Source organism: Apteryx rowi, unplaced genomic scaffold (assembly GCF_003343035.1).
Source record: "Apteryx rowi isolate R43461 unplaced genomic scaffold, aptRow1 scaffold_315, whole genome shotgun sequence".
NCBI classification, from domain to species: Eukaryota; Metazoa; Chordata; class Aves; order Apterygiformes; family Apterygidae; genus Apteryx; species Apteryx rowi.
Window position 1 is genome coordinate 305029 of NW_020449586.1, and position 23608 is coordinate 328636.

The following is a 23608-nucleotide window of genomic DNA, read 5'->3' on the forward strand; positions in this document are numbered from 1 at the left end:
GGGGGCATTTGCAGCCCCCCCAAACCGCCCCTGATTCCCCATTCCGGGGGGGGCATCTGCCGCCCCCCCAGCCCCCAATCTGCCCCCGATACCCCGGCCCAGGAGGATGCCCCGTGCTTGGCTCCCCATGGATTTGGGGCATTTTGGGGCGAAGCCCCTGGGTGCGGGCAGTGAGTGAGGGGACGGGGACAGGGACAGGGGACGGGAACAGGGACAGGGATGGGGACGGGGATGGGGTACCGGGACGGGGACAGGGATGGGGATGGGGATGGGGATGGGGATGAGGACCGGGGACGAGGATGGGGATGGGGGAACCGGGATGAGGACGGGGATGGTAATGGGGATGGGAACAGGGACAGAGATGGGGACAGAGAATGGGGATGGGGATGGGGTACAAGGATGGGGACAGAGATGGGGACGGGGATGGGGTACCGGGACGGGGACAGGGATGGGGACAGGGATGGGGATGGGGACCAGGGACGGGGATGGGAATGGGGGAACCGGGATGAGGACAGGGACAGGGATGGGGACAGAAAATGGGGATGGGGATGGGGTACAGGGACGGAAGATGGGGGACCAGTACAGGGACAGGGATGGGGATGGTGGACCAGGACGGGGACAAGGATAGGGATGGGGACAGGAGTGGGGACAGGGAATGGGGATGGGGGACAGGGATAGGGATGGGGACAGGGAATGGGGACAGGGGACAGGGACAGGGATGGGAACAGGGTACGGGGACAGGGGACACGTCCCCGTCCCCAGCGTGGCCCGGCACGACCCTTAGGGACGTCTCGCTCCCGCAGGGGGGGGACCCACTCCAAGGTGGTGCTCATCTCCGAGGATGGCAGGATCCTGGCCGAGACGGAGGGACCGTGCACCAACCACTGGGTGAGACGTCGCCCGCGGCCGGGGACCCCCGCCGCCCCCCCAGGCCGGAGCGCGGGGCCGGGCCGGGCCGGGCCGGGGGGTCTCCGGGATGGGGGTTTTTAATCGCTTCCCTCTCGTCCCTCAGCTCGTCGGCTCGGAGAAATGCCTGGAGAGGATCAACCAGATGGTCAGCGAGGCCAAGGGCAAGGCCGGGGCGGACCCCCGCGTGCCCCTGCGCGCCCTGGTGAGTCGCCGGCCCCCCGCCACCGACCCCCCGCTCCGCGTCCCCCCCGCGGCCAGCGGGACGCCGGGATCCCGGGCAGGAGCCCCCCGCCCTGCCCCTTCTCCTGCCCTCCTCCGTCGCCCCCCGGAGCTGGGACGCCCCGCGCCGGAGCGGGGGCGCGGGGGTCCCTCGGCCGGCTGAGCCGAGCCGTGTGCCGGGGCCAGGGGCTGTCCCTGAGCGGCGGCGACCAGCAAGACGCCGTCGGCAAACTCCTGGAGGAGCTGCAGCGGCGCTTCCCGCACCTCAGCGAGAATTACTTCATCACCACCGACGCCATCGGCGCCATGGCCACCGCCACCGACCACGGTAGGGCCCGCGGGGTTGCCGCGGACGGGAGCCCGGAGCCGCTCCGGCGGGCGAGGGAGAGCGCTGCTCGGAGACGCGGGGCGTCACGAGTCTCGCAGGGTCCCGCGAGCCGGGGCCGGCCCCGAGGGGACCCGGATCCGCGCGGGCCCAGCTCTTGGTGCAGAGGATGAGGAGCTCTGGAGGAAGGATGAGGAGCTCTGGAGGGAGGATGAGGCTGGAGGGAGAATGAGTGCTTTGGAGGGAGGATGAGGAGCTCTGGAGGGAGGATGAGGAGCTCCGGAGGGAGGATGAGGAGCACTTTGGAGGGAGGAAGAGCTCTGGAGGAAGGATGAGGAGCTCCGGAGGGAGGATGAGGCTGGAGGGAGGATGAGGAGCGCTTTGTGTTGAGGATGAGGAGCTCTGGAGGGAGGATGAGGATCGCTCTGGAGGGAGGATGAGGAGCTCCGGAGGGAGGATGAGGAGCTCCGGAAGGAGGATGAAGAGCTCTGGGGGGAGGAAGAGGAGCACTTTGGAGGGAGGATGAGGAGCACTTTGGAAGGAGGAAGAGGATCGCTCTGGAGGGAAGATGAGCGCTTTGGAGGGAAGATGAGCACTGGAGGGAGGATGAGGAGCTCTGGAGGAAGGATGAGGATCACTCTGGAGGGAGGAAGAGAAGCACTCTTTAGAGAGGATGAGGAGCTCCGGAGGGAGGATGAGGAGCTCTGGAGGGAGGATGAAGAGCTCTGGGGGGAGGAAGAGGAGCACTTTGGAGGGAGGATGAGGAGCACTTTGGAAGGAGGAAGAGGATCGCTCTGGAGGGAAGATGAGCGCTTTGGAGGGAAGATGAGCACTGGAGGGAGGATGAGGAGCTCTGGAGGAAGGATGAGGATCACTCTGGAGGGAGGAAGAGAAGCGCTCTTTAGAGAGGATGAGGAGCTCCGGAGGGAGGAAGAGGAGCTCTGGAGGGAGGATGAGGAGCGCTCCAGAGGGAGGAAGAGGAGCGCTCCAGAGGGAACGTGGGCTTGCAGGGCCTCGGCGCCCGGCGCCGTGCATCCCCCATCCCCGCTCCGATCCGCCGCAGGCGGCGTCGTGCTGATCTCGGGCACCGGCTCCAACTGCAAACTCATCAACCCCGACGGCTCGGAGATCGGCTGCGGCGGCTGGGGGCACATGATGGGCGACGAAGGCTCAGGTGAGGCCGGGCGGCACGGCGCGATGCGGCACGGCACGGCACGGCGCGGGGTGCCGGCGCAGCGCCCGCCGCCCCTCATCCCGGCTCCGCGCTCCCTCCGCAGCGTACTGGATCGCGCACCAGGCGGTGAAGATGGTCTTCGACTGCATGGACAACCTGGAGGTGCCGCCCCATGACGTCGGCTACATCAAGCAGGCCATGTTCGACTACTTCCAGGTGCGGCGGCGGGGGGCCGGCGCGGTGCCCGCTCGCCGCCCGCGGGCCTCACCGGCCCCTTTTCTCCGCCGCCCGCGCAGATCTCCGACCGCATGGGCCTCCTGACCCACCTCTACCGCACCTTCGAGAAGTCCAAGTTCGCGGGCTTTTGCCAGAAGCTGGCGGAGGGTAGGAGAGCCCCGTGCCCGGCGCTGGCGGAGGGGTCGGGATGCTGCTCCCACCGGAGCCCGGGTGCAGCTTGCGGCGTCCCAGCCACGTCGTGCTCCGGTTCCCACCAGCAGCCGTGTCTGGAGATGCGGTTGGGGTTGGGGATCCTCTTTCTGCGGCGTTTTGGGGCCGGCCGGGGTCTTGCTCTGCCCCCGGGAGCAAGGGATGCTCCRAGCCGGGTAGGACGACCTCGGAGCTCCCCCGGAACGGAGGGGGCGATCCGGGCTGGYGGTCCCACCTGGGGATGGAGACCCCGTCCATGATCCTGCCATGATCCCACCATCCCCGTTTCCGGCTCCTCGGTGCCTTTGAGGCTCCCGGCTCCCAGCGTGACGGGGGGGGGGGCTGCGGCCGGGCCCCCCGTCCCGTCCCGTCCCACTTGCCCCCCTCTGCCCGCAGGGGCCCGGGCCGGCGACCCGCTGTGCCGCCACGTCTTCGACAAGGCCGGGGAGGTCCTGGCGCGCCACGTCGTGGCCGTGCTGCCCAAGATCGACAAGGTGAGAGCCGCGCCGGAGCCGGGGTCGGAGCCGGAGCCGCGGTGCTGCCGGCTCGGCCCGGGTCTCAGCCGGCGCCGTTCGCCCCCCCACCCCCCTCCGCAGAGCCTGTTCCTGGGAGAGCTGGGGCTGCCCATCGTCTGCGTGGGCTCCGTCTGGAACAGCTGGGAGATGATGAAGGAGGGTGAGCGGAGGGCCGGGGTGGAGGGGGTCCGTGCCCCCGTTTGCCCCCAGCGGGGAACCCGGCAGGGCTCGTGATGCAGAGCTCTTTGGAGGAAGATGGGGGCGAAGACCCCGCACCCGGGGCTCCCTTTGAGGCCACCGAAGCCTGAGCCGGGCTCCTGACCTCGCCGTCTCCTGGAAGAAGGTCCTCCTAGGAGCCGGGGTCCTGCTCCCCCGTAACCCCCCCTCTCCCGCCCTCCCCCAGGCTTCGTCCGGGTGCTGCGGCAGGCGAGGAGGGATGGTGCCGACGACGCCTTCTCCAGGTTCAGCCTCCTGAAGCTGAAGCACTCCTCGGCTCTGGGGGGAGCCAGCTTGGGCGCCAAGAACATCGGCCAGGCTCTGCCCTTAGACTACACGAGCAACGTGGACGTCTTCTACACCCACTCCTTCTAGCCCGGCCCCGGCTCGGAGCAGCCGCGGCGTCTTCGGCTCTCGGTCGCGGCACGTTTGCAGACGCATGGCTCCTCCTCGGGACGAGGGAGCGTCTTGGCGCCGGGCCGGACGGTTTTGCACGGATCCGTTTTGCAATCGCTCAATAAAAGGTGGTGCCGGTGGAAGGGCAGGAGGGGTCGAAGTCGTCTCTCCCGGGCAGCGGGACGGCGTGGAGYGCCGCCTCTCCCGGCGATGCCGTTCCCGAGCACGGCTGGAAGAAACGCCGGCAGCGCCGGGGCCGGGTGGTGCAGCGCAACTGCRGGAATCGGCGGCCGGAGCCGGGGCGAACCGCGGCCATGGCAGCCTGCAAGTGCGGGAGGAGGCTCTGACTCGGTTTGCAGCAGCCTCTTCGCTGCTTCTGGTTAGCTGGGAGTGGAAAAAAAGCTTGATGGAGGCTGGAAAGGGGAAAAACTCGGCTGGCAGATCCTCAGCTCCAGCGCAGCGAGCTCGGGCTCGGCCCTGCCGCTTAGCGGGAAAGGGGCGCCGCGTCTCCGTCGGCCCCCTGTAAAACCGCCTCTAAAGCCGCGCGCTGGTGCGGGACCGCGGGGAGCCGGGGCGCTCGGCGGAGCTGCCCGCTGCTGTCGGGTACCCGCGAGCGTTTCTTCGTTTGCGAAACGAGCAGCAAGGGCTCGCGCCTGAGACGGTGCAAAAAGGTGCTTCTTCCTTCCAGGATAAACAACTGCATTCGGCGTTTTCCCACCTCTTAAATAAAGCAAGTTGAGGGGGGACCCTGGTGCTCTTCCCTCCYGCGCTGTTCGATGCGCTCCAGCCCTCTTCCTGCACCCGGGCGCCGGGACGGTCCTCCCTGCCGCACCCCGGCCAAACCTGCCCGTTTGGTTTTGGGGAAGCGTTCGGCAGGTCGCCGAAGTCCGGCCCGAGGGATGTGCTTTGGTTAAGGCTTTTACACCATCCCCTCTCTGCACAAACCCTACCTGCCGGAGTCGAGCCCCGATAGCAGGCCTGAGGTTGGGTTTAAAACACGGCCCCTTTGCCGGGGCCGAGCTGTCACCCAAATCCCGCAGTGCGGCGCCATGGATTTTAACGGGCGTAGGGAGAAATCAGCCCATGCAGCCCCGCTGGGAAGTACAGGCATCCGGACTGAGGAGCAGTTCTCGTGCTCAGCAGGGCTGGCGTTAGGGCTTCACCCGCACGAAGGCAGGCTGCTCCGCCAGCGCGTGCTGCCGAGGGGTCTCCACAGCTGCTCCAGTCCTTGTCCAGCGGCAGGACAACGCCGCGGGCCTGGAGCCASCTCAGCAGCACCCCGCGTTTTGCTGGAGGACAGAGGAGCGGCTGGGAAGCAGAGAGCGCGTCCAGCTGACGCCAGCTGCCTCCTGATCAAAACCCAGCTACAGATTTAATACCYCAACCTCTACATGATCACTATGGGAATGTAACTCTCTGCTCCACCTCCTCCCAGGCGGCTTCCTCCTAACAGCTCCGGCTGCTTCTCTCTTCTTTTACCCTTCCAAAAATCCCTCCCTGTCCCACATCAGTGAGTTTCACCCCCTCCTTCCTCCTCGCCAAGCCCTCCCGCGTTGCTCACGAGCTGCCCAGGGTGGGCGAGCGTGGCCGTCAGGAGTGCTGAGCAGCGGCGGTCTCCACCCAGGGCTTTGATGCTGGCAACCATCTCCCATGGCTTCCAGAAACGATGCTTTTTATGTTTTTTTTCCCCTTTGGTGCCCAGTTCCTGACCCGGCATAAACTAGAGTGATTTCCTTCTCCCTTCATTTCAGCCTCTGCCCTGGCAGCTCTAAGCAGAGCTCTGGCCTCCGGCAGAGGATGCGGGAAGCCAGCACTTGYGGATCAGAGCGGAGAAGGTGCCTCAGGGGATCAAAGAGGAAGGGAACACACGTGTGTCTTTGGAGGGGAAGGCAGGGGCTAGGAGCTAAAGGAAAATCCTCAGAGACTTTCAAGCCACCTCTGAACTTGATTCAAGCACAGCAAATCATGGGCACATGCTCAACCTAGCTCCAGCAGAGCAATCTAATTTTCAAGCGGCAAATGTGTTTGCCGCTGCTGTGGACGTAGTTATTGGGTTAGCTCATTGCTCGAGGCAAATCCTTGAGCGCAGAGGTCCACGTGGCACCAGCCACGGAGGTGGGTGCTGCTTGGCTGGCACTCCTGACTCAGGCGAAGAGCTTCCTGCTGGGGCTGTGACGTTCGATGGAGATACTGTTGAACAGAGAGCTTACCCGTTCTCAAGGGAAGACTTCTGCACTGCTGAATTCAAAAAAAAGTTTATTTTTAATAATGCATCGTCTGAAATTTACAGCATCTCATCAGAGGGCTTTTTTTTAATAAGAAATCAAATAGAAACCAGAGAAGGGATGGGGGAAAAAAAAGTGAACTACCGATACAAAAGAAGTTTGACCAGAGTATACTGCCCTTCCTCGCCCAGCCCTGTGCATCGCCGTAGCGTGGCCCCGACTCACGACAGCCTCACGACTGCCTGCATCAGAGCTGTGGAGTTTCAACACTTTCTGCTCTTATACTGCAGTTAATCTGCTGCCAAATACTCAGCACAACGTGTGCTCTGGCCCCAGAGAGCGAGGGAAAGCCCCTGACAGCCAGAGGCTAGAGGCAACTAAGCAGGCGCTGAGGGCACGGATTGTACTGAAAAACAGAAGAACATAATACAAACCAACCAATACTTCTGGGCAACAATATTTAGACAGACACCTTCAACAGGCTTCTGACTCTGGCTTCAGCTGCTGTGCGAAGTTTCTAAGAGTTTAGTGCTGGTTTTCGAAATGACAGCCAGAGACCGATGTTCTGTTGAATTACGGACTAGACTATACAGAGAGCAACCAAGTTAATTCAGTTCAGACCTGTCCTCCAGAGCATCATTAGTGTTCGTGGTCCTTGCAACCCTTGGCCCTTCTGCTGAGCTTACCAAGGTGGGAACCAGAGCGAAAGAACGGCAGCTGCAGGCTTCTCCACGCTGAGCTAGCAGAGATGGACCAACAAGTCAGCAAGCAGCTACTGAATGGCCATTAGCTTCCATCTCGGCAAACCCCAAAGGGATCTGCAATCCCCATCAATTAACTAGTCTATTTAAATAAAGGGAATACTGTAAATAAGCGCGCCTGGGAGGCGAGATCTACCCAGAAGAGCAAAAACTCACATAGCGTTACTAGAGCCAAAGCAGTAAAAATGAAAAGCTTACGTTAGGGTACGGACCTTACCAAAAAACATCTGGTTCCTCCTGGTAAAGATTTCCGGCCCTGGTTCTCCAAAGAAGGACTCCACTAAGAACATGATTTAAAATAGCAGAAGTGAAAGGGGCTGTGGTTTGGGGAACTGAAGCCTGGCTACTGCCGGCTCCTGCTGATGGAGGAAGAGATCCCAGAGCAGGCTCACAGGAATAGAGGCACGGCTGCTGCTCACCAGCTCACGCCAAAGTGCTGGGCAGCTGCTTCTGCGGCAGACTTGAGCTGAAAGCCATCTGCCACCGGAGTTCCTYGCACACGGCATTTAGGAGACCAGCACAAAGTGATGGCTGCCACCTCCCCAAAATATCTTTCTCTCTTTATGTGTGTGGGATTCAAAACTGTCCTGCTCATCAGCAAGTCCATAAGGGCAGGTCAAAGTGGATTTACTCTTTCCCCACCCCATACAAGCTGTTCCAGAGAGGAAGTTCCCTTCCCACTGAAGGGGGCTCCTTCGTCTCCACGTTCGGGGAGCACTGCCCCTGGAGGAAGGCAGGCTCCTGCAGAGGGAACAGTTAGCATGTCAGTACAACTGTCTTCTCACCCTCCACCCTGCAGCTATCTGGAGAAAGAACAGTCTCAGCCCTCTCTCAACCAAGAGAAAGACATTTCCAAGGAGGCAATCTGCTCTCCAAAGAGCAGCGAGGGATGGGAAAAGGGTCTCATAAGATGTAAGCCCATTTGTGGCAGGAACCCTCAGAGCTTGCCAGGTGACAGAAGATTCCTCTCCTTTTCCAGAGAAGCTGCTTGAAACAAACTCCCCACTGATCCACTTTGCAACATGGCTGAGAAGGGGCTATATTCAGTTTCTCTTGGATTTATTTCAACTATTTCTGTAAGAAATGAAGGTACAGATGCTTCAGAGCCATAGCCTCTAATGCTGGATAAGCCCAAGAATCAGGGGAAAAAAAAAATTCTTCAAGGGGAACATGTATTTTGTAGAAGAAACACCTCCCCTAGGAAGGATGGCGGGGGCTAGTGTCTAACGGATCTGGTCTCCCCCACCGCAAGAACTCCCACAACCAATTAAAGCAGGCAGGACTCTTCCACCTATCAGCAAAGCAGCATAAAATTAGTGTTCAGCACTTATCGGAGAGCTGATGCAGTCTGCTGCTTGGAGGAACTTAGGGTTTACAGTCTTGTTACACTTCACCTTTCCTTTAGATAAAGAAATCCTGTTTAATGGAATTACGAAAAGCCGGTGCGGCTCCTTGCCCAGGCCCTGTCCTTCCTGGCTCGCTGCATCTGAGATGGGGGCAGGCAGGCAGGGGGATCCCTACAAATTCTACTTAAACAAGAAAACACGACTTCGTCACTAGCAGCTTTGAAGCACGCATCAAAAATTGGCCTCTGAAGCAGGAGGAGTGCTGGACTCCAGGACAGACCTAAGGGCCGCAAGTCCTAGAAAGCAAAAACCGCCAAAAAGTGATAGACGATAAAAAGAAAGAGTAAAAAAAACCAAAAAACCAAAAACCAACCCCCCACCCCCAAACGGTACTTGAAGCGTAGAGCAAGATTTCGCCATGTTGCAGCAACTCTGCTACGGCGCAAAGTCCAGCTGGTGGGCAGATCCCCTCCCTTCCCTCCCTGCTCCTTCTTGCCATCTTCCCCCCCATCGGAGCCAGGGACACAGTCTTTCCAAAGCCAGCCTTGAAGGTCAGTACTTCACACCAGGCACAAACTCCTTGGCGTCTGGATTCAAGTTGCTTTTGCTCTGAAAGAGAAGAGGGAGTAGGGCCCGTCAGCGGTCACAAACACCTGCACGCACACCACCTGCCGAGCATCGCTCACTCCACAGACCCGCACATGCCTTTTACTAAGGATGCCCCATCCTGCTGGCTGTTTGCAAGGGAAGTGGTCACAGATTTCCACGCGCGGAAAGCAGCCACCCTGGCCCTTGTATTCCTGCGGGTTCTCCACAGTCCACCCTCATGACTCAGGATGCTGTTTAACAAGTGACAGCTCAAAAGTATCTACTCCCAGGATGAGCTTTGGAGGATAAACATGTGAGAATCCTCCTTCTCTCTCTCTCTCGGTTCTTGCGTCAGCAGAACAGTTGTCAGACAAGCTGCAAGGTGCAAACAGCTCTATTTAATCATCACCCATGGCAGAAGGAGGTAAAGCAACTCTGCCTGAACACAGTCAGCAGAGCTGGACCAGACCACCAGCCTCCAGTGTGCTGGTCCATGTAGCTCTCCCCAGCCCTGCAGTATACTCCTGTTTTCAAGGATGAAAACAGACATCTCCTTAACACTTCTGCTCTTCCAGGACACCCCAGCTCTGCCCAGAAGTCAAAAGAGGTCCCAGTTTGCTCCGAGGCCAAAGCCAAACCTGCCCACGTGCAAGCGGCAGTCCCACTCCCATGACTTCTAAAGAGCAAATTATACAGAGCTAGCACACTTATTTCTGTCTTTAGGATATAGTGATACAAAAAGTATCCTTGCAGAAAACTCCAAAATGCATTATGCGTAGTCACCAGTGAGTTATAACCAGCTCTTGCAGGGACACCCTGTCGCCAGTTAGGAAAACTCCAAGAGAAATTTTGTCCCCTTCCCTGTTTCCAAGGACAGGTACTCTGCTCTTCACCGGCACATTCTCCGAGGTCCTTACCAGAATGTCCTCTGAACTGTGACCGTCACCAACGGAGAGCCCGTTCAGCTGTTGCTGCAGTTGCCCAATGCCCTGGGGCAGGTCGCGTGATGGAATGAACCAGTCCTGGTCTTCCTCGTCCAGCATCTCCTGGAAACAGCGGTCAAGAAACTCCTGCTCCTGCAGCTCTTCCTCCACCTGCCCAAACAGAATCATCAGTCACAGGGTACGAATCATGTTTTCCATATGCTGTCCTCCACCATGTAAAAGCAGACTCTGCAATGGGACATGCCTACCTTACCTCAATAGCTGTCCACCCCTTAGAAAGACCACAGTACAGTCACAGCTGTATTTTAAACCTGGATGAACACAGCAGGGTCTGAAAAATCAAACCAGCATGGTTGAGTTGCCTCTAACTAATCCCATGAAGCGTAAGAGTCTAAAATTGATACCTTTGCTTTCAGGTAGCTAAAGCAAAGCCTTGTTCAGCCATCGCTCCTTGGCCACTGCGGCCTGCTGGGGAGGGGGAGGCGTGGTGACCTGCGAGCACGCTGCGCCAGGTGAGTCCAGACACGAAAGGGGGAGTATTTACGTGACATCTGAACACGCCAGCATGCGTGCAGGACTCCGGGATGCCACACTCCAGCAGAGCCTGCCGCAGGATGGATGCGATTGCTCATAAAATCCCAACGGGCAAGCAGCGTTAGAAGCGTGTGTTGGGGCCCGGAGAAGCCTCTGCTACAGAGTCCAACGTTGGTGAGGCTCAGAGCGATGTTACAGCTACGCTAGTTGGTACTTTGTTTACTTGCTTCCTGTGCTTCTGCAGTTCAATAAGCACCACAGCTCAAAAACACTATAGTGCTGCAAGATACCGAGTTTTAACCTGCTATGGTAAAATACGGGTTGGCAGTAAGGTTTAACAACATGGGGAGCAGAAGAACATGGCTTCTGGAATCCATGTTTTACTCTCCAGCAAGCTCATTTAGGTTGAAAATCTGTCCCATGTGATTCACCCAGTTTGCCTACGTAGCTGACCAGTTCCCTTCATCAAAGAAGCTGAGCACCTGAAACTCAGTGCAGGCCAGATTCCCCACTGATCAGACCAGAAAATTTACTGAGCAAGGATTTGCAAGCTTCTGCCAGGTACCACGGGAGAAGCAGCAGAGCTGTCAGCTGGTACTACCTCAGGCAAGAACAGCACATAACCTCTCTGCAGTAGCTTGTTTGCACCAGTTTAGGAAAGCCCACATAAACAAAACAGTAACGTGTCCTACCGCGCACGAAACGCACTAAGAGCTGCGGCAGCTCCCAGCTGGTTTTCGCTGCGGGACGGCACAGAGAGGCAGCTCCCGCTGCCATCCAAAGTGCACAGCACGGAGGGAAGGAGACCAGCTTCTGCACAGGCTCCATCTGGAGCGCCACGTGGGCGATCGGCTTGCTCGATCACCTCCCAAGAGCAATGTTAGGTGCTTCTACACGTACCGACACAGGGTGGCAGTCAACCCCTGTCGAGTGCAGACAATTATTCCATCTTTGCTGCAGGAGAGTCCAAGTAAACCCATAGGACTTGGCTTTGAGTCCCAGAGCAGAAAGCTACTCAGGCGTAGGAGCAGAGGCCAAGGGAGGGGGACAGAGATGGTCAGGAAGGGCTCTGACAAACTGAACAGAGGAGATAGGTGAGGGGGATGGCTGATCAGGTCCTATATATACCTACAAGCAGGTATGTACCATCAACTGGTCATTTTGACTAGCCAATCTCATCTTCCCGTCCAGTTTTCTCACACGTTTGAGCAAAATAATTCACAGCTTGTCCTGTTGTGTTTTAAACTATACCCAGAAGCTGCGTGGTTTGTGCCCTGGTTCAGAGAGTCCGTGCTTTAGGCTAAAACAAGTCAGATCAGTAACAGCTCTCCCTTTGTAATGCAGCTTTCCACCTGGACGATCCCAAAGCACTTCCAAAATCCCATATCCATCTTTGCTCAAGCAGACACTTGCCTCCAAACTCAGTACCATGTCCCCTTCCCTCCCTCAGCACCAGTTTGCTCCTCCCGTTACACTCACGGACCAGCCTCCCAAGGGCCCCCAAATGCTCCCTTTTTATCCAAATCCTTCCTGACCTCATGCTTCCGCCATGCGGCCTAGGAGCAACTGCAGCTGGCCCCACAGTCCTGTATAGTTGCCTTTTTTTCCAACATCTTCCAAAGCAACTTCACCTTTCTGTTCAAGGTCTGTAGGGCAGACGCTTCTCCGGGCTTGTCAAGCAGTGCTTCCTTCCTTCGGTGCCCAGCGCTCCAACACACGGGCTGGAGCAGAGTCAGACGTCCCTGCCAGCACCACCGAAAAAGTCCCGACACTTCTCAATTCCAACGGATTTCAGTTCCTGGCTTCCCTCCCCTAGCAGGCTGTTTCCAGCAAGCGTAGCAGCGTCCCAAGGCGAAGTGTTGCTCCTTCATTACCTCATCGTTAGCTAGGCTCCAGACCCTCCTTTCCGAATACTGCAGAGCCACACGGTTTTTCTTGCCGAGCTCTTTCGTAAGGAGTCTGAACAGAGGAGGATTAGTCTCAGTGGAGAAGCGAAGCAGCTCGCCCCTCTGCCTCCAACAGGACCTTGGACTTGCGCTAAGCCAAGAGGAGAGAGAAGCATTCACCACATCACAGGAGGAGAGGTCTTTGGCTTTGCAATACTGTTGGAAGCATGGCACAGRCCATGCCAAACTCGGCCTAAGCCCAGAGCAAAAACAAGCTTAAAGACTGATCTTGCCTGAAATGCTATAAACTCACTCTTTAACTCTTCACTTAGAACTGAGGCAAGTTTCCTGAGAGGGTTCTTAAAAGCTCTCTCACTGAGTAACCAAAGTAGTCTGATATCTTGAAGGTCATCTCCAGCCTGAACTACTGGAGAATGCTTCTCCATCAGCCCTCGAAATCAGTTCTGGGTAGGAAAAATCTCCTTTACCACTAGCAAATCATCCCACAGTTATCCTCAGCTGGGTTTCCAGTGGCTGTTCTTGAAAGCATATTCTGACACTAGCTCATGAAGAAACAGGATATTACAAAAAAATAAATAGAAGAGGATTAGCCTTCTGTGATCTTACAGTTCCCATATTCCCATGATCTGCAAGAAGCTCAGCAAAAGCATCTCAGATATTTGTCACACTTCATTCAGCAGCTCCATTTGCTGCTGCAGGGCCTTCCATGCACATGATTTGTGCCTGGAGCCACCGACACTACTCCCAATGCCAGGGAACCGAAGCAGTCCCCATGCTCGCACCTCCCGGCTGGAGTTGCTCCAGGTCCTTTCACACGGTTGCACGGTATCTCACAGGGAAACAACAGTTCTTCCAAGCCCAGCTTTCCCATCACCAGTGACGTGGCTGCAATCCAGAACAGCCCTCCCTTGCATATTTTATTCTTAGAGCAGCCCACTGGTTTCTCCTACCCCCATCGTTCGGTGTTACTACGCTTCCTGCACATATGCTGCCAGTCCAGGACTGCTGGGCGACCGTCCGAGGATCCTGCACTTTTACAGGACACGGCATGGAGCTAGCGAGAGTCCGTTTTGTCGGTTTTACGTATCACAGAATATTTCAAACAAAGATGAATATTCCCTCTTTGAGTCTCAGAGCCGCTGGCTGCACGCTGGCAGGTTCAGATAGCACCTCGTTTTTCCACACCAGAATCATTTCAGCGTGTGCAGCTGGCCGTGAAGGCCAACGCTCGTGCACACCGCAGGCGAGTGACAGCGCTAGTACCGGACCAGGGGGCAGGGAGGGAGCGAGCCTAGACAAACTCGCACCTTTATCCAGCTGCTACATCTCTACCGAGAAAGCATCAGGCCCCTTATTACCACATCATGACAACCTGAACTAGGAGATAAAAGGTTTATTATTTGCTTGGAGTTTTTCTTTAGCCTCCTGTGACATTCAATACAGCTGTCGCCTCCCACTACAGGTTATTCTAGAGATTCTGCAGCAGCAGCAGCAGCCTCATCTGGTGTCAGCATGGTTTTCTTCCTACGGCAAGAGCCCACCACTCCCTTTCTTGCCCTGCGGGATGTGCTSGCTCCATGGGAAAAGGAATCTTGCTAGCATAAATAATGGAGGACTGTGCCAAGAAGCCTTTGAATTTTTGAAAACACCCGCCTGTTCCACTTCCCCAGTGCTTGAACTAAGGAAACCCTTGTGGAGGAGGTGAGGAAGAAGCGTGACTTCGGAAAGCTGATGAGAAGTGAAAAGCCAGTGGGTTTGAGAAAAGATTCAGCTCTAGTACCAGGCTGCCCAAGTCACCGTGGCAGATACTTGAAGGTGACAAAGCCAGCATTGCCACCGGAAGGCATGTGCCTGCTGTCCCCYGACCACTTGCTCCCATCGCCTGCATCACATCCTCTCTCGTGAGCACAGGTCAGCTTTGACCCAGAGCAGCTTCCCAAACTAGGCGCTGCAGAGCCACGTAAATTGTCTTGCCAACCTGAGGACGGAGGCAGCGTGACYGCTTCTTCCAGAAGGAGCACTGGCTTCAAACGTATGAAAATCCTGCTGTGGGAAAGCTCTCTCTGGCTCGATTGGTACATCACTAGTAGGAGAACCCCTTGCCACATGGACTTCAAAGCCCTTAAAAGGGTAACTTGAGCTTCTGTAAAAGCTATTTATTTTCCCCAAGCAGTGTTTCACTGGGACATCAGGTAACTATGACGTGACAGGGCTGGGACAACCGGTTGAGTTCCCATGGCATTTCCGAAGAGTTGTAACTTCAGAAGCAAAAGCTGGCAGACTAGGAAAATGCAGGTGAGTATCTCAACTGCACAATCTGGTTTCTTCTCTTTATCTTATTCTCCAGGCTCCTTAAAGCTCTGTGCCAGGAAACCCCTCAACTGTCAGCTCCATTTTCTTCCCTTCTCCATCTCATTATGCCCGATCATGCTCCCTTTGCATTGCCTTCACTGCTCCTCCACCCCAGAATCTTCCCTCCAGCGGAGAGGAAAAAGAATACGATTTGCTGGGCCTTCTAATTCCAGCACTTTGCCTTCATCGYACTTTTAATCAAGACAGCATTTTACAAACATTAACTAATTAATCTTGCACATTTCCATCAGCACAGCTGCTTGTGGGGGCTGGCTGCTGCCTAATCACGTCATTAAAAAAAACAAAACCCTTGAGTCATAGCCCACTAACAATTGCTAACATAATTTGGTGTGGCAAACTCAGTTACTGCATACTCACTAGGAGTTACTGTGAGCTGGCAGCTGAAGTTTCCTCCTGTGGGAACAGCCTTAAGTATTACCATATGGAGATTTTCTGCTGAGAACACTAATAAAGCTGATGAAATTCTCCTTTGGTGACCAAGGGTGTGGTGGGGGCACGACACGCAGCCTCCCTGCGTCCAACCTACCCTCAGCTAAAGCGTTCCTTCTCTACCAATCTCCCAATACCTTGGTGTCTGGAAGTCCGGTGCTTGGCACACGCTTGTGGGAACGTTTCAGGAGGGGAGAAGCATTCTGCGCGCTGTCTCCAGGAGCGAGGGGGCAGGTTTCCTGCCCGTAACACAGCTCAGCCGGCTGAAGCAGCATGCTCCTTCCCCACCCAGTTCAAGCTGACTGACTTCTCCCCAGCTCCAGGGATGATTGCAAGGGACTAGCAAGCCTCCAGCACTCTCTCCCCTGCCACCTTGCACGGCCCCGGCCTTTGAACAAAAACCTATGCAAGCCCAAAGCAGAACATGGAGAAGACGCTATGCTGAAGTTACTTTTGCTCCAGCACCCAGTGTCACAGTATTCATTCAACAAGCTAGAGCTGTTCAGACCATATCATGATTTACCAGGTACTCTGGAGAGTTTAGCTGACCATTATCAATAGCTGCAGCGCCTAGYGGACAAGCCTCCTACCAAGTGGTCCATAACACGGCTGCTTCAAAGAACATTTGGGGCCGCTTCACTTAAACGGAAAGACTTCTACCTGAAAGGGCAGATCCTAACTGTAAGAACTCATTACTGAGACAGCAATGCTAGAAATGCTCCGAAATTTTGGGTGCTGATTTTTGTGCTTGTCTTCTCCTTTGAGCTGAGCATGCAGAAAGTGAATGTCTCAGTTATCAGAGCAAGGCGCAACAAGAAGCAACAGTGCCATCACCGGCCCTCTGAAAGAGATCTGACAGGGCCAAAGGCATCACGAGATTTTTTTTTTTCTTCTAATTTTATTCATGACACATCCTGACAGGCAGACCCAACAGAAACAGCGTGACTCTGCCCTCTAGCTGAGRGCCACCCCCTCTTTGCAGGGCCAACACCAGCTGTGACTCACACAACACTTTCATGGTGCCTAAACACCATCAAAGGAAACCTTCTCCTCTCCTTTACCCTCTCCTCAATTTTAGCCTCAGAAACATGGGGCTGGCTATCACTCTTCTTCTCCTACCTGTCTGTTGAAGTCTTCTTCATTCTCCATCCACATGTACTCTGCAAAAGGGTTGTTTTCCTTTTCATCGTGGCCATTCACTACTTGGTCCTCTTTGGATTTGGGGYTGGATGTTGTTGTATTGGCAACGTCGGAACCATTCATCATTACTGACTCTGGGAAGGAAAACAAGGGGGTCAGGGAGCAGACAAACAGCCGGAGAGTCCCACACCACCGCATAACAYGCACTCTCAAATTCACAGCGAGGAGTAACACACCAGGCTGGCAGTGCAGCTTACAGATGGCACGCTTGCCACTAACCACGTTAATGGATAACGAATCAGTCTTACAACGTAAGAACCCCAGTGCTTCAAGGGCACTTGGGTTTTTGTTTGTTTGTTTTTTCCCCTCAAACAAAGGCAAGGCACTCTTCTTTCCTCCTGATCTCTCCTTGAAAGCATGCAGCACCAGAAGTAGTATTACTTCTCTCTGACAGTGGCGGCCTTTATTTTTTTAGGGTTTTGATCTGTCAGGGATAGTCTGAATGTACTTGGTCTTGACTTAGTGCAAAGGGATAATCCGAGCCGTGTTTCCCAGCGGGGAGCCCACAGCCATGAATGCACACGGATTTCATTTCAAAAGGGAAGTCTGTGAAAAGGGCCGGGTCTCAACAGCTGCCAGATGCCGGGCTACATAGTCTTGAGGTCCTTTCCAGGCTCAGGGCTATCAGAGGACTCTCATACGTCCATAAATTGCTTTCCACGCCCAGATGCGATGGCAGTGGCAATTCCCATACGAAGCTAGTGATCACAGGAGTTATTAACAGGGCTCGGAACAGGCACCACGTCCCCACAACCCCAGTTCATCCGTCTCGTTTGATGTACTAACTGCATCCTTCAGTCTGCAAGTTTGAGCCGGGAAACTGGAGTTTAATATTCTCTCTATAATGTTCATTTGCCCACATAATCTCACTCGTAGCGTACATGAACTACACACCTTGAATAAGCTTCAGACTAACCCAAACACTTTAACACTGCAAGGGGAACCCCAAGGTTGCAAATTTAGACATGTAATTACGAATTTCGCACAGACAACCTGACCTCTTCTCTAACTAGTCAGGAAGCGAGTCAAATGCTTAAGCCTTTTATTACTTATTTAAAATCTGCCACAAAATACACCAAAAGGCCAAAACCTGGCTATCAGTACAGTAAACACACCAGCAACACAGAATAAATTACCCTGTACCCCAAGATACTGAATTTTTTTGAAAGAATGTATGAGCACCAGTTTGGGTCCCTTTATCTATCCTGCAATTTATTTTTAGAGTGCATTTCACAAAAGTTTGTTAATTTGAAACATGAAGACTGCCTTTTTTTAAAGCAGATATTCACAGTTCCAGGAGTGTGGTTTTAAGAAATACAAACCTTATGGAGTTTCTGATAAGTTATGCCAGCTAGCAACTCATCTTTTGAAAGGTCAACAGAAGCAGATGGAGGGAGAGACATGAAGAGAGGTTAATGAGATGAATATTCAATAGAGAAGTACAGACTAYGACATGTGGGGAGCAGTAAGCAAACGTGGACTTAAAATCAGTGTGACACACTTGGAAAAAAAAGTCTGAAAACCATATAATTACATCCAGGTTTTATGTTCTGCTCTTCACTGGTGGAGGCCCTATCTGGACCTGAGCTGCGTCCAGTTCCAACATAACTCTGAAACACATGRACAAACTGGAGAGTGTCCAGAGTGAACAAGAGGGCTGGAAAACATGATTTCTTAGGAAGACTGACAGGTCTGGGTTTGTTTAGTCTAGAGGAGGTTCTGGGCAGGGGAAGCCCGAGATGATACAGGCCTTACAACAACCTTCAGGTATCAAAAAGGCTTGCAGAAAATTGGTCTTTTGTTCTGTTGTCTTCATGGACATAGAAGGGTTTTGTCTTTTTACAGTAGCAGAACTTAGGTTTTGAGGGGGGTGTGATGGGGCCTGGTGGGAGACCACAGGGGACAACGGGAACAAATGTCCTTTGTAGGGAGGACTGAAACTTCTCCCCTCCAGAGGTTTCAGGGAACAGTTACTGAGGAGTGTCAAGGTTAGTCCCGGTGTACTCAATCCGATTTTAGGAACACAGAGACAAATTAGATGACCTCTCACAGTCTCTCCAAGCCCTACATGGCTATGAGAAGCAGAAGATGAAGGACCTCTCCACCTCAGATCCCAGCACTCAGAGCAGTGAGTAACACCCCAGGAATCTCTGCCGCTGCTTCGGAAGACGGCATCTCTCAGACAGCCCAGACCAACCAGGGCTGCTCAGCTTTACTTCCCGCACTATTCTGGACATCCCAAAAGACTTTTCCACACCTTAATTAAGCAAGGCATTCAACACAAGTGGCAATGAAGACCAACCGCATGAGTGAACCAAACACAGGAGACTGATTCCTGGAGGACAGGTCAGTGGCTGGCTGTTAAACAGGAATCTGACTGTGACCCCACAGTCAGAAAGTCTCTAAATCAGACTTCCAGATTGGTCATTCCTGACAAGGCAGTTTTTATACTTCCCTCTAAGCATCTGCTACTGATCGCTACGTGAGTACCGTGCTAAGACGGATCTTTGCCATACTGGACTGGATCACTTATGTTAAACCCATCTTTGCTTTCACAGCCAAATTAAAAAAGAAAAAAAAAATCCTTCTGTTTCAATCTAGATCACAGCTGACATCAGATCTGTATCCTGGCCAAGAGCTCCAACTCATGTAAGAGCAGCGATCCTACATTACTAATTAAATGTAGCCTTTTCTGGGGGTAAAGCAGATTATTCTCATTTCCAGGAGGAATCTGAAGCACAAGTAAGCATACTAAAGCTGCCTTATGTTACTCACTTTGAAAAGCAATCCCTGTCAATAGCAAAGGTGCTCAGCCCTAGAGCACCGAGACTCTGGGGTCCCAAGAGCAGTACAGCTCTCACTGGCTGCTTCTGGTCCTCAGGCCTACATGCAGCCTCGGGGATATGCACTGAACCGGGTCTCATTTAAGCAGTCTTCACCATCTTCAGAGAAGCAAGAGGTACTCTGTATTGAATATGAAAACTTAAACGATGCCAAAGCTAACATGACGTCTCTCCCTTGTTAAATGAGACTTCTTGACTGTAGACAGCTCAAGCCTGGTAAAAGACAGTTGCAAGGCAGACAGAAAAAGGAATAGAGTTGCAAAGCAAGCAAGAAGACGCTGAAGTTTTAGAACAACAGAGTTCTGTCACCTGTTAGAAAGTCTGCTAATCCCCCCTTTCCTCGCTGTGAGCAGAGATGTTTGAAGGGGCAGAGCCTCTAGTTCAATCGCACATGCAATTTTTGAGGAGCTTGCAGGGTTTACTGTTCGTACACAGCAAGCATCTAAAGTCAATTCCTCTAAGTAAACGGAAGGGTAAGGCAGGATCACTCATAAGAACAGCTGTACCAGGTGGAAGCAAAAGTCCTTCTATCGCCCTGTTACGTATCAGGCAGCTGCTGGCAGCTGCTGTCAAGGGGAGAGCATGAGAAAAGGACAAGCTATCTGCGCTGGTCAGTGCTGGTGGAGGCCAGGAGGCTCTGCATCGATCACTGCAGAAAACAGCTTAATTGGAGAAGCAGCACAAGAGGAGAGGGGAAGATTTTTTATGCTTTTTTTTTTTTTTTTTTTAAACCAGCTTCTTCTCCCTCCCCAAGCCTCCCACATCCACAGTCCTTCTAATGGTCTGGCTGCAACAAGAGACCCCTTGGTGCAGGCTCTAAACAGGGCTTTGCCGTTGTTTCTGAACGGCAAAAAAGGGTTTCCCCCAAGTGTTTGCCAGGCACTCCAGAACAAAACGTTAGCTCACCGCTCCTCTGAAGGACCTGCCTTCTGGGCCATAAATCACCCCAGCGCCGGGCTGGAGAGCAAGGCAGAGACCCTGCCGAGCGCGCGCTCAAGCTGGCAGGAAACGTGAACCGTCTACAGCGCGAGTGTGGAAAAATACTGCGCCCTCGATGAGGTAAACAGTGGAGAGACACCAAAGAGCTCCAAGGCGCAGCAAAAACTTGGATCTGCGGAGAAAAGCAAAGAGCCGTAGCCAGCGCGAGAGACAGCCGGTTGCCGCCTCTGCAGGACTGCACCCCRCGGAGCGCGCAGGCTGTCCCTGCCTCTCGCGCACGGCTTTTGCCCTCGCTCTCCTTTCCTCCCCTCGCCGCGCCGCGCCGCAGCCCTCGGGCCTGCCCCAAAGGCGACGACGGAGCTGACAGCAAGGCGACAGCCGTTGCGCAAGGTGACCCGCCTGGCGGGGAGGACGGCGTTCCCGCTCGCCCTTCGGTGCGGGCAAGCCGCAAGGAGCCTCGGTGAGAGCGGGGAGCGCTTCGCTGCGGAGGACGGCTTCGTGTTGGTAGCTGGCAGGCACGCAGGAGAAAGGAGGTCTCTGCACAGGATTCAACAGGTCGTTTCTTCCGAAAGAGAGACCCAAGATCCTGCTGGCCACATACGGGCAACGTGGACGTGCCAGTTATAAATAAGAATCAGAAGGGGAGGAGAAGAAATCCCCATTCTCCCACGCGTTCTCCTCGCAGACCTCCCACCAGAGGCGAGCCCCAGGTTCAGCCTGCTCTTTACGCAGCATTTTCCCAGCGACCACAAAGCTTTGGTGCCGCGAGCTCCCAAGGACTACAGTTTCAAGGCAACAGTTCGGAGAGTATCGCTTCGTCTGGCTCCAGGGCTAGAAGGATCAAATAGCTGAAATGAAACGTCTCCTGAGCCTGAATTTCCTGCAGAATTTGGGAACCCTCTTCCAATGACAAACACTGTCAGGCCAAGACTAAAAAGTTTCTTGGCCTCACTTCATATCACCATATTTACACCCTCAGACCAGAGGTACCGAAACGGCACACCGTCATTTGGTGAACGATGAGGCAGCTCTCCGCGGCCACATGAAAAGACAACTTAGGTTTAATTTCCCTTCTAGGTTTATAACGCTGCAGCAGAAACACAGGACTTGCATCACTGTTACCATCGGTAGGACAGGTTTTTCAGGAGGACAGGGAAGAAGCGAAGGCAACAGCTCTCAGCATAAATAGATCTTAACAGTGCAGTAACTATGAACGTCGTCAGCACGTTAAAATCCAGTTCACTCCGGGCAGTTTTCCCACCCCTACTGAAYAGAGGCTTCAGCGTCCCAGCCCTCCTGCCCATTTCTGGTTCTAAGGATTAGAAACGAACCCAAGGGATCCAGCGCGCCCAACCCYGACAGCCGGTGCGGGGCAGAAAGCACCGGAGGACTGTGCTAAAGCTACCCTGGCTCAGCTTTCACGTTTCAGCTTCAACAGCTTCCTAAAGAGGCAGATCAAGAGCTATGAAGAGACAGGACGGCCTGGAGAGCGGCCAAGCTGCTGGCACCGCTCACGCACACCCTCACCCCTCGGCACTGGGGGGCACGGAGCGGGCGGCCAGCCGAAATGCCTTGCCACCCCACCACCACCAGCCCCTCCGGAACAACGTGGCACCGATCGGCTCGAGCTGGGGCGGTGTGAACAAATGTTCCTCTCACCAAAACTGGAGCACAGGAAGAGTCCCTACCTCAATTTTATGCTCAATACCCCTTATTTACTCCGTAACAAAGAGTTCAATTCCCCCCCCCCATTCTGATTGGTCTTAAACCCATAATCCAAAATACGCAGAGGTCCAAAGCCCAGTTTTCCCCCCCTCTAACTACGTGCCGAGTCCTCCAGTTTCACCACGGAAGTTTTTTCTGCTATGGTTATTATATACATTTTCATACTGAAGGATTCGCAAGGCTTTTGTTTAAATTAAGCTGTCTCAAAGCTTCCAGGGTGTGAAACGTTCCAGGCTCCTGGTGTGGAGTTAAAGCCTCCTCTGCTACTGCCTGACAGGATCCTGGCCAGTGCTTTCAAAACGGTCCCAAGCAAAAGGGGAGTCCAGAGCGGCCACCACGAACAGGCAGCGGTGCCGTTACCGACCCCCCCAGCGCCGGGACTCTCCCGTTTCACCTCTGCCGAAAGCGAGAGCAGAGCCACGCGCGTGGCATCCTGGCATACAGCAGCTTATTTTCAGATACGGATGTTTCAGAGCAGCCACATCAGGAGGAATTGTCCAAACTGTCATTAAACACGGACACCCACAGCGCCGCGGTATTTCGTAGTTTTGAGCGGCTGAAACGGGAGTCCTTTCACCCCCTCCGCTGCCGCACTCCGGATCACGCGGGCTCCCGGCCTCTGCTCAGCAGCAYGGCGGGTGAGACTCGGTTCTGGCAGAAGGCAGCACAACCTCTGGGCTTTATTAGGAAGARCAGCATTCGGTGGTTTCTTGAGACCTTCAGTCAGGAGCCGTCAAGGAGAACGGGCAGTCGCTCCTCTGCGGGGCTCGGCTGCCATTCAGACGTGTCACTGCTGCACATCCAGCCGAGGCAGGCGCCTGCCAGGGAAGTGACTCACCGCCGACGACTCAAGATGTTCACCTGCAAATCTGCTGCTCCGCCACATGGCTGCTTCGCCCTCAGCCTTTCAGAAAAAAACGAGCGGAAATCAGATCCGCCGGCAACAACTTGGGCGAAAGCGCTTATTACACAGAATGCTACTTTTCAGTAACACTGGTTTAAATCTCGGTCGCCTTGAGCACAAAGAGGTTTCGAGTGTTGCCATTACCGTAGGAAACAGAGGTGTTCACAGCCCGAACAGTGCATTCAGGATTATAAAACGCGCCTCGGCACTCAGGACGAACACCAAGTCTCCCATGATTTACTAGTCCGGTACTACACGAGGGCCAGCGCGTACCTGAGCGGCGGTCTGCAGACCAGGCAGCGCGCAGAACGCGACCGAGAGGAGGGGTGGGCAACCACAGAGCAACGGCACCGAAGGGACCCGTTTGATTTACTGCCTCGGCAGCCAAAACAAGAAGGAAACAAGTGAAGTGTGTTATCTCACATTTTTCACTGCTAGGTCTGAAGGACTCAAGGTCATGGTTTTCCCTTATCTGCTCATGTTCTGAACGTATCAACAGTCTCTCGCAGGAGCAGAGCAGAAGCACTTATTTTCCTCCGCTGCGTTTTGCGCTTGCCCCTGTGCTCGTACCGCAGCGGCCTGAGCTAGGAGCCGCGGGGCCACGTCTCTGCGGGTTTGCCTTGCCACTGCTCCGGATCCGTCCCCAGCTCGGCTCCTCATCCCGAGCAGACCCTGCTCTCCTTTCCCTCCCCCTCGCAGGCGCGGCGAGG

At 54.7% G+C, this 23608-nt stretch overlaps 2 protein-coding genes across 5 annotated transcripts in view; one reads left to right on the top strand and one right to left on the bottom strand.

Moving 5' to 3' along the window:
* Positions 1-808: 808 nt before the first annotated feature.
* Positions 809-4314, top strand: NAGK (N-acetylglucosamine kinase). The gene is made up of 9 exons (XM_026070617.1): positions 809-888; positions 1013-1111; positions 1315-1456; positions 2517-2627; positions 2731-2843; positions 2924-3011; positions 3450-3547; positions 3650-3728; positions 3972-4314. The coding sequence occupies exons 2-9, from the start codon at positions 1052-1054 to the stop codon at positions 4157-4159; spliced, it is 879 nt and encodes a 292-aa protein (XP_025926402.1). The 5' UTR covers positions 809-888; positions 1013-1051; the 3' UTR covers positions 4160-4314.
* A 2105-nt stretch (positions 4315-6419) lies between these two features.
* PAIP2B (poly(A) binding protein interacting protein 2B) overlaps positions 6420-23608 on the bottom strand; it is a 28778-nt gene continuing 11589 nt past the window's right edge. For 2 of the 4 annotated variants that reach the window (XM_026070623.1, XM_026070622.1), the window contains exons 2-4: positions 16407-16561; positions 10018-10194; positions 6420-9121 (exon numbers count right to left, since the gene is read on the bottom strand). In XM_026070623.1, coding sequence (XP_025926408.1) covers positions 9065-9121; positions 10018-10194; positions 16407-16553 — 381 coding nt within the window. In that variant the 5' untranslated portion in view covers positions 16554-16561 and the 3' untranslated portion in view covers positions 6420-9064. Of the gene's footprint in view, positions 9122-10017; positions 10195-16406; positions 17226-20236; positions 20491-23608 lie in introns of those variants that run through there. The other 2 variants (XM_026070621.1, XM_026070620.1) reach the window with 2 other exon arrangements.

Coding starts and splice junctions, on each gene's coding strand:
- NAGK (XM_026070617.1), top strand. CDS start 1,052: ATGGTCAGCGAGGCCAAGGGCAAGGCCGGGGCGGACCCCCGCGTGCCC. Junction 1,112..1,314: donor GCGTGCCCCTGCGCGCCCTG/GTGAGTCGCCGG, acceptor TGCCGGGGCCAG/GGGCTGTCCCTGAGCGGCGG. Junction 2,844..2,923: donor CCATGTTCGACTACTTCCAG/GTGCGGCGGCGG, acceptor CCGCCCGCGCAG/ATCTCCGACCGCATGGGCCT.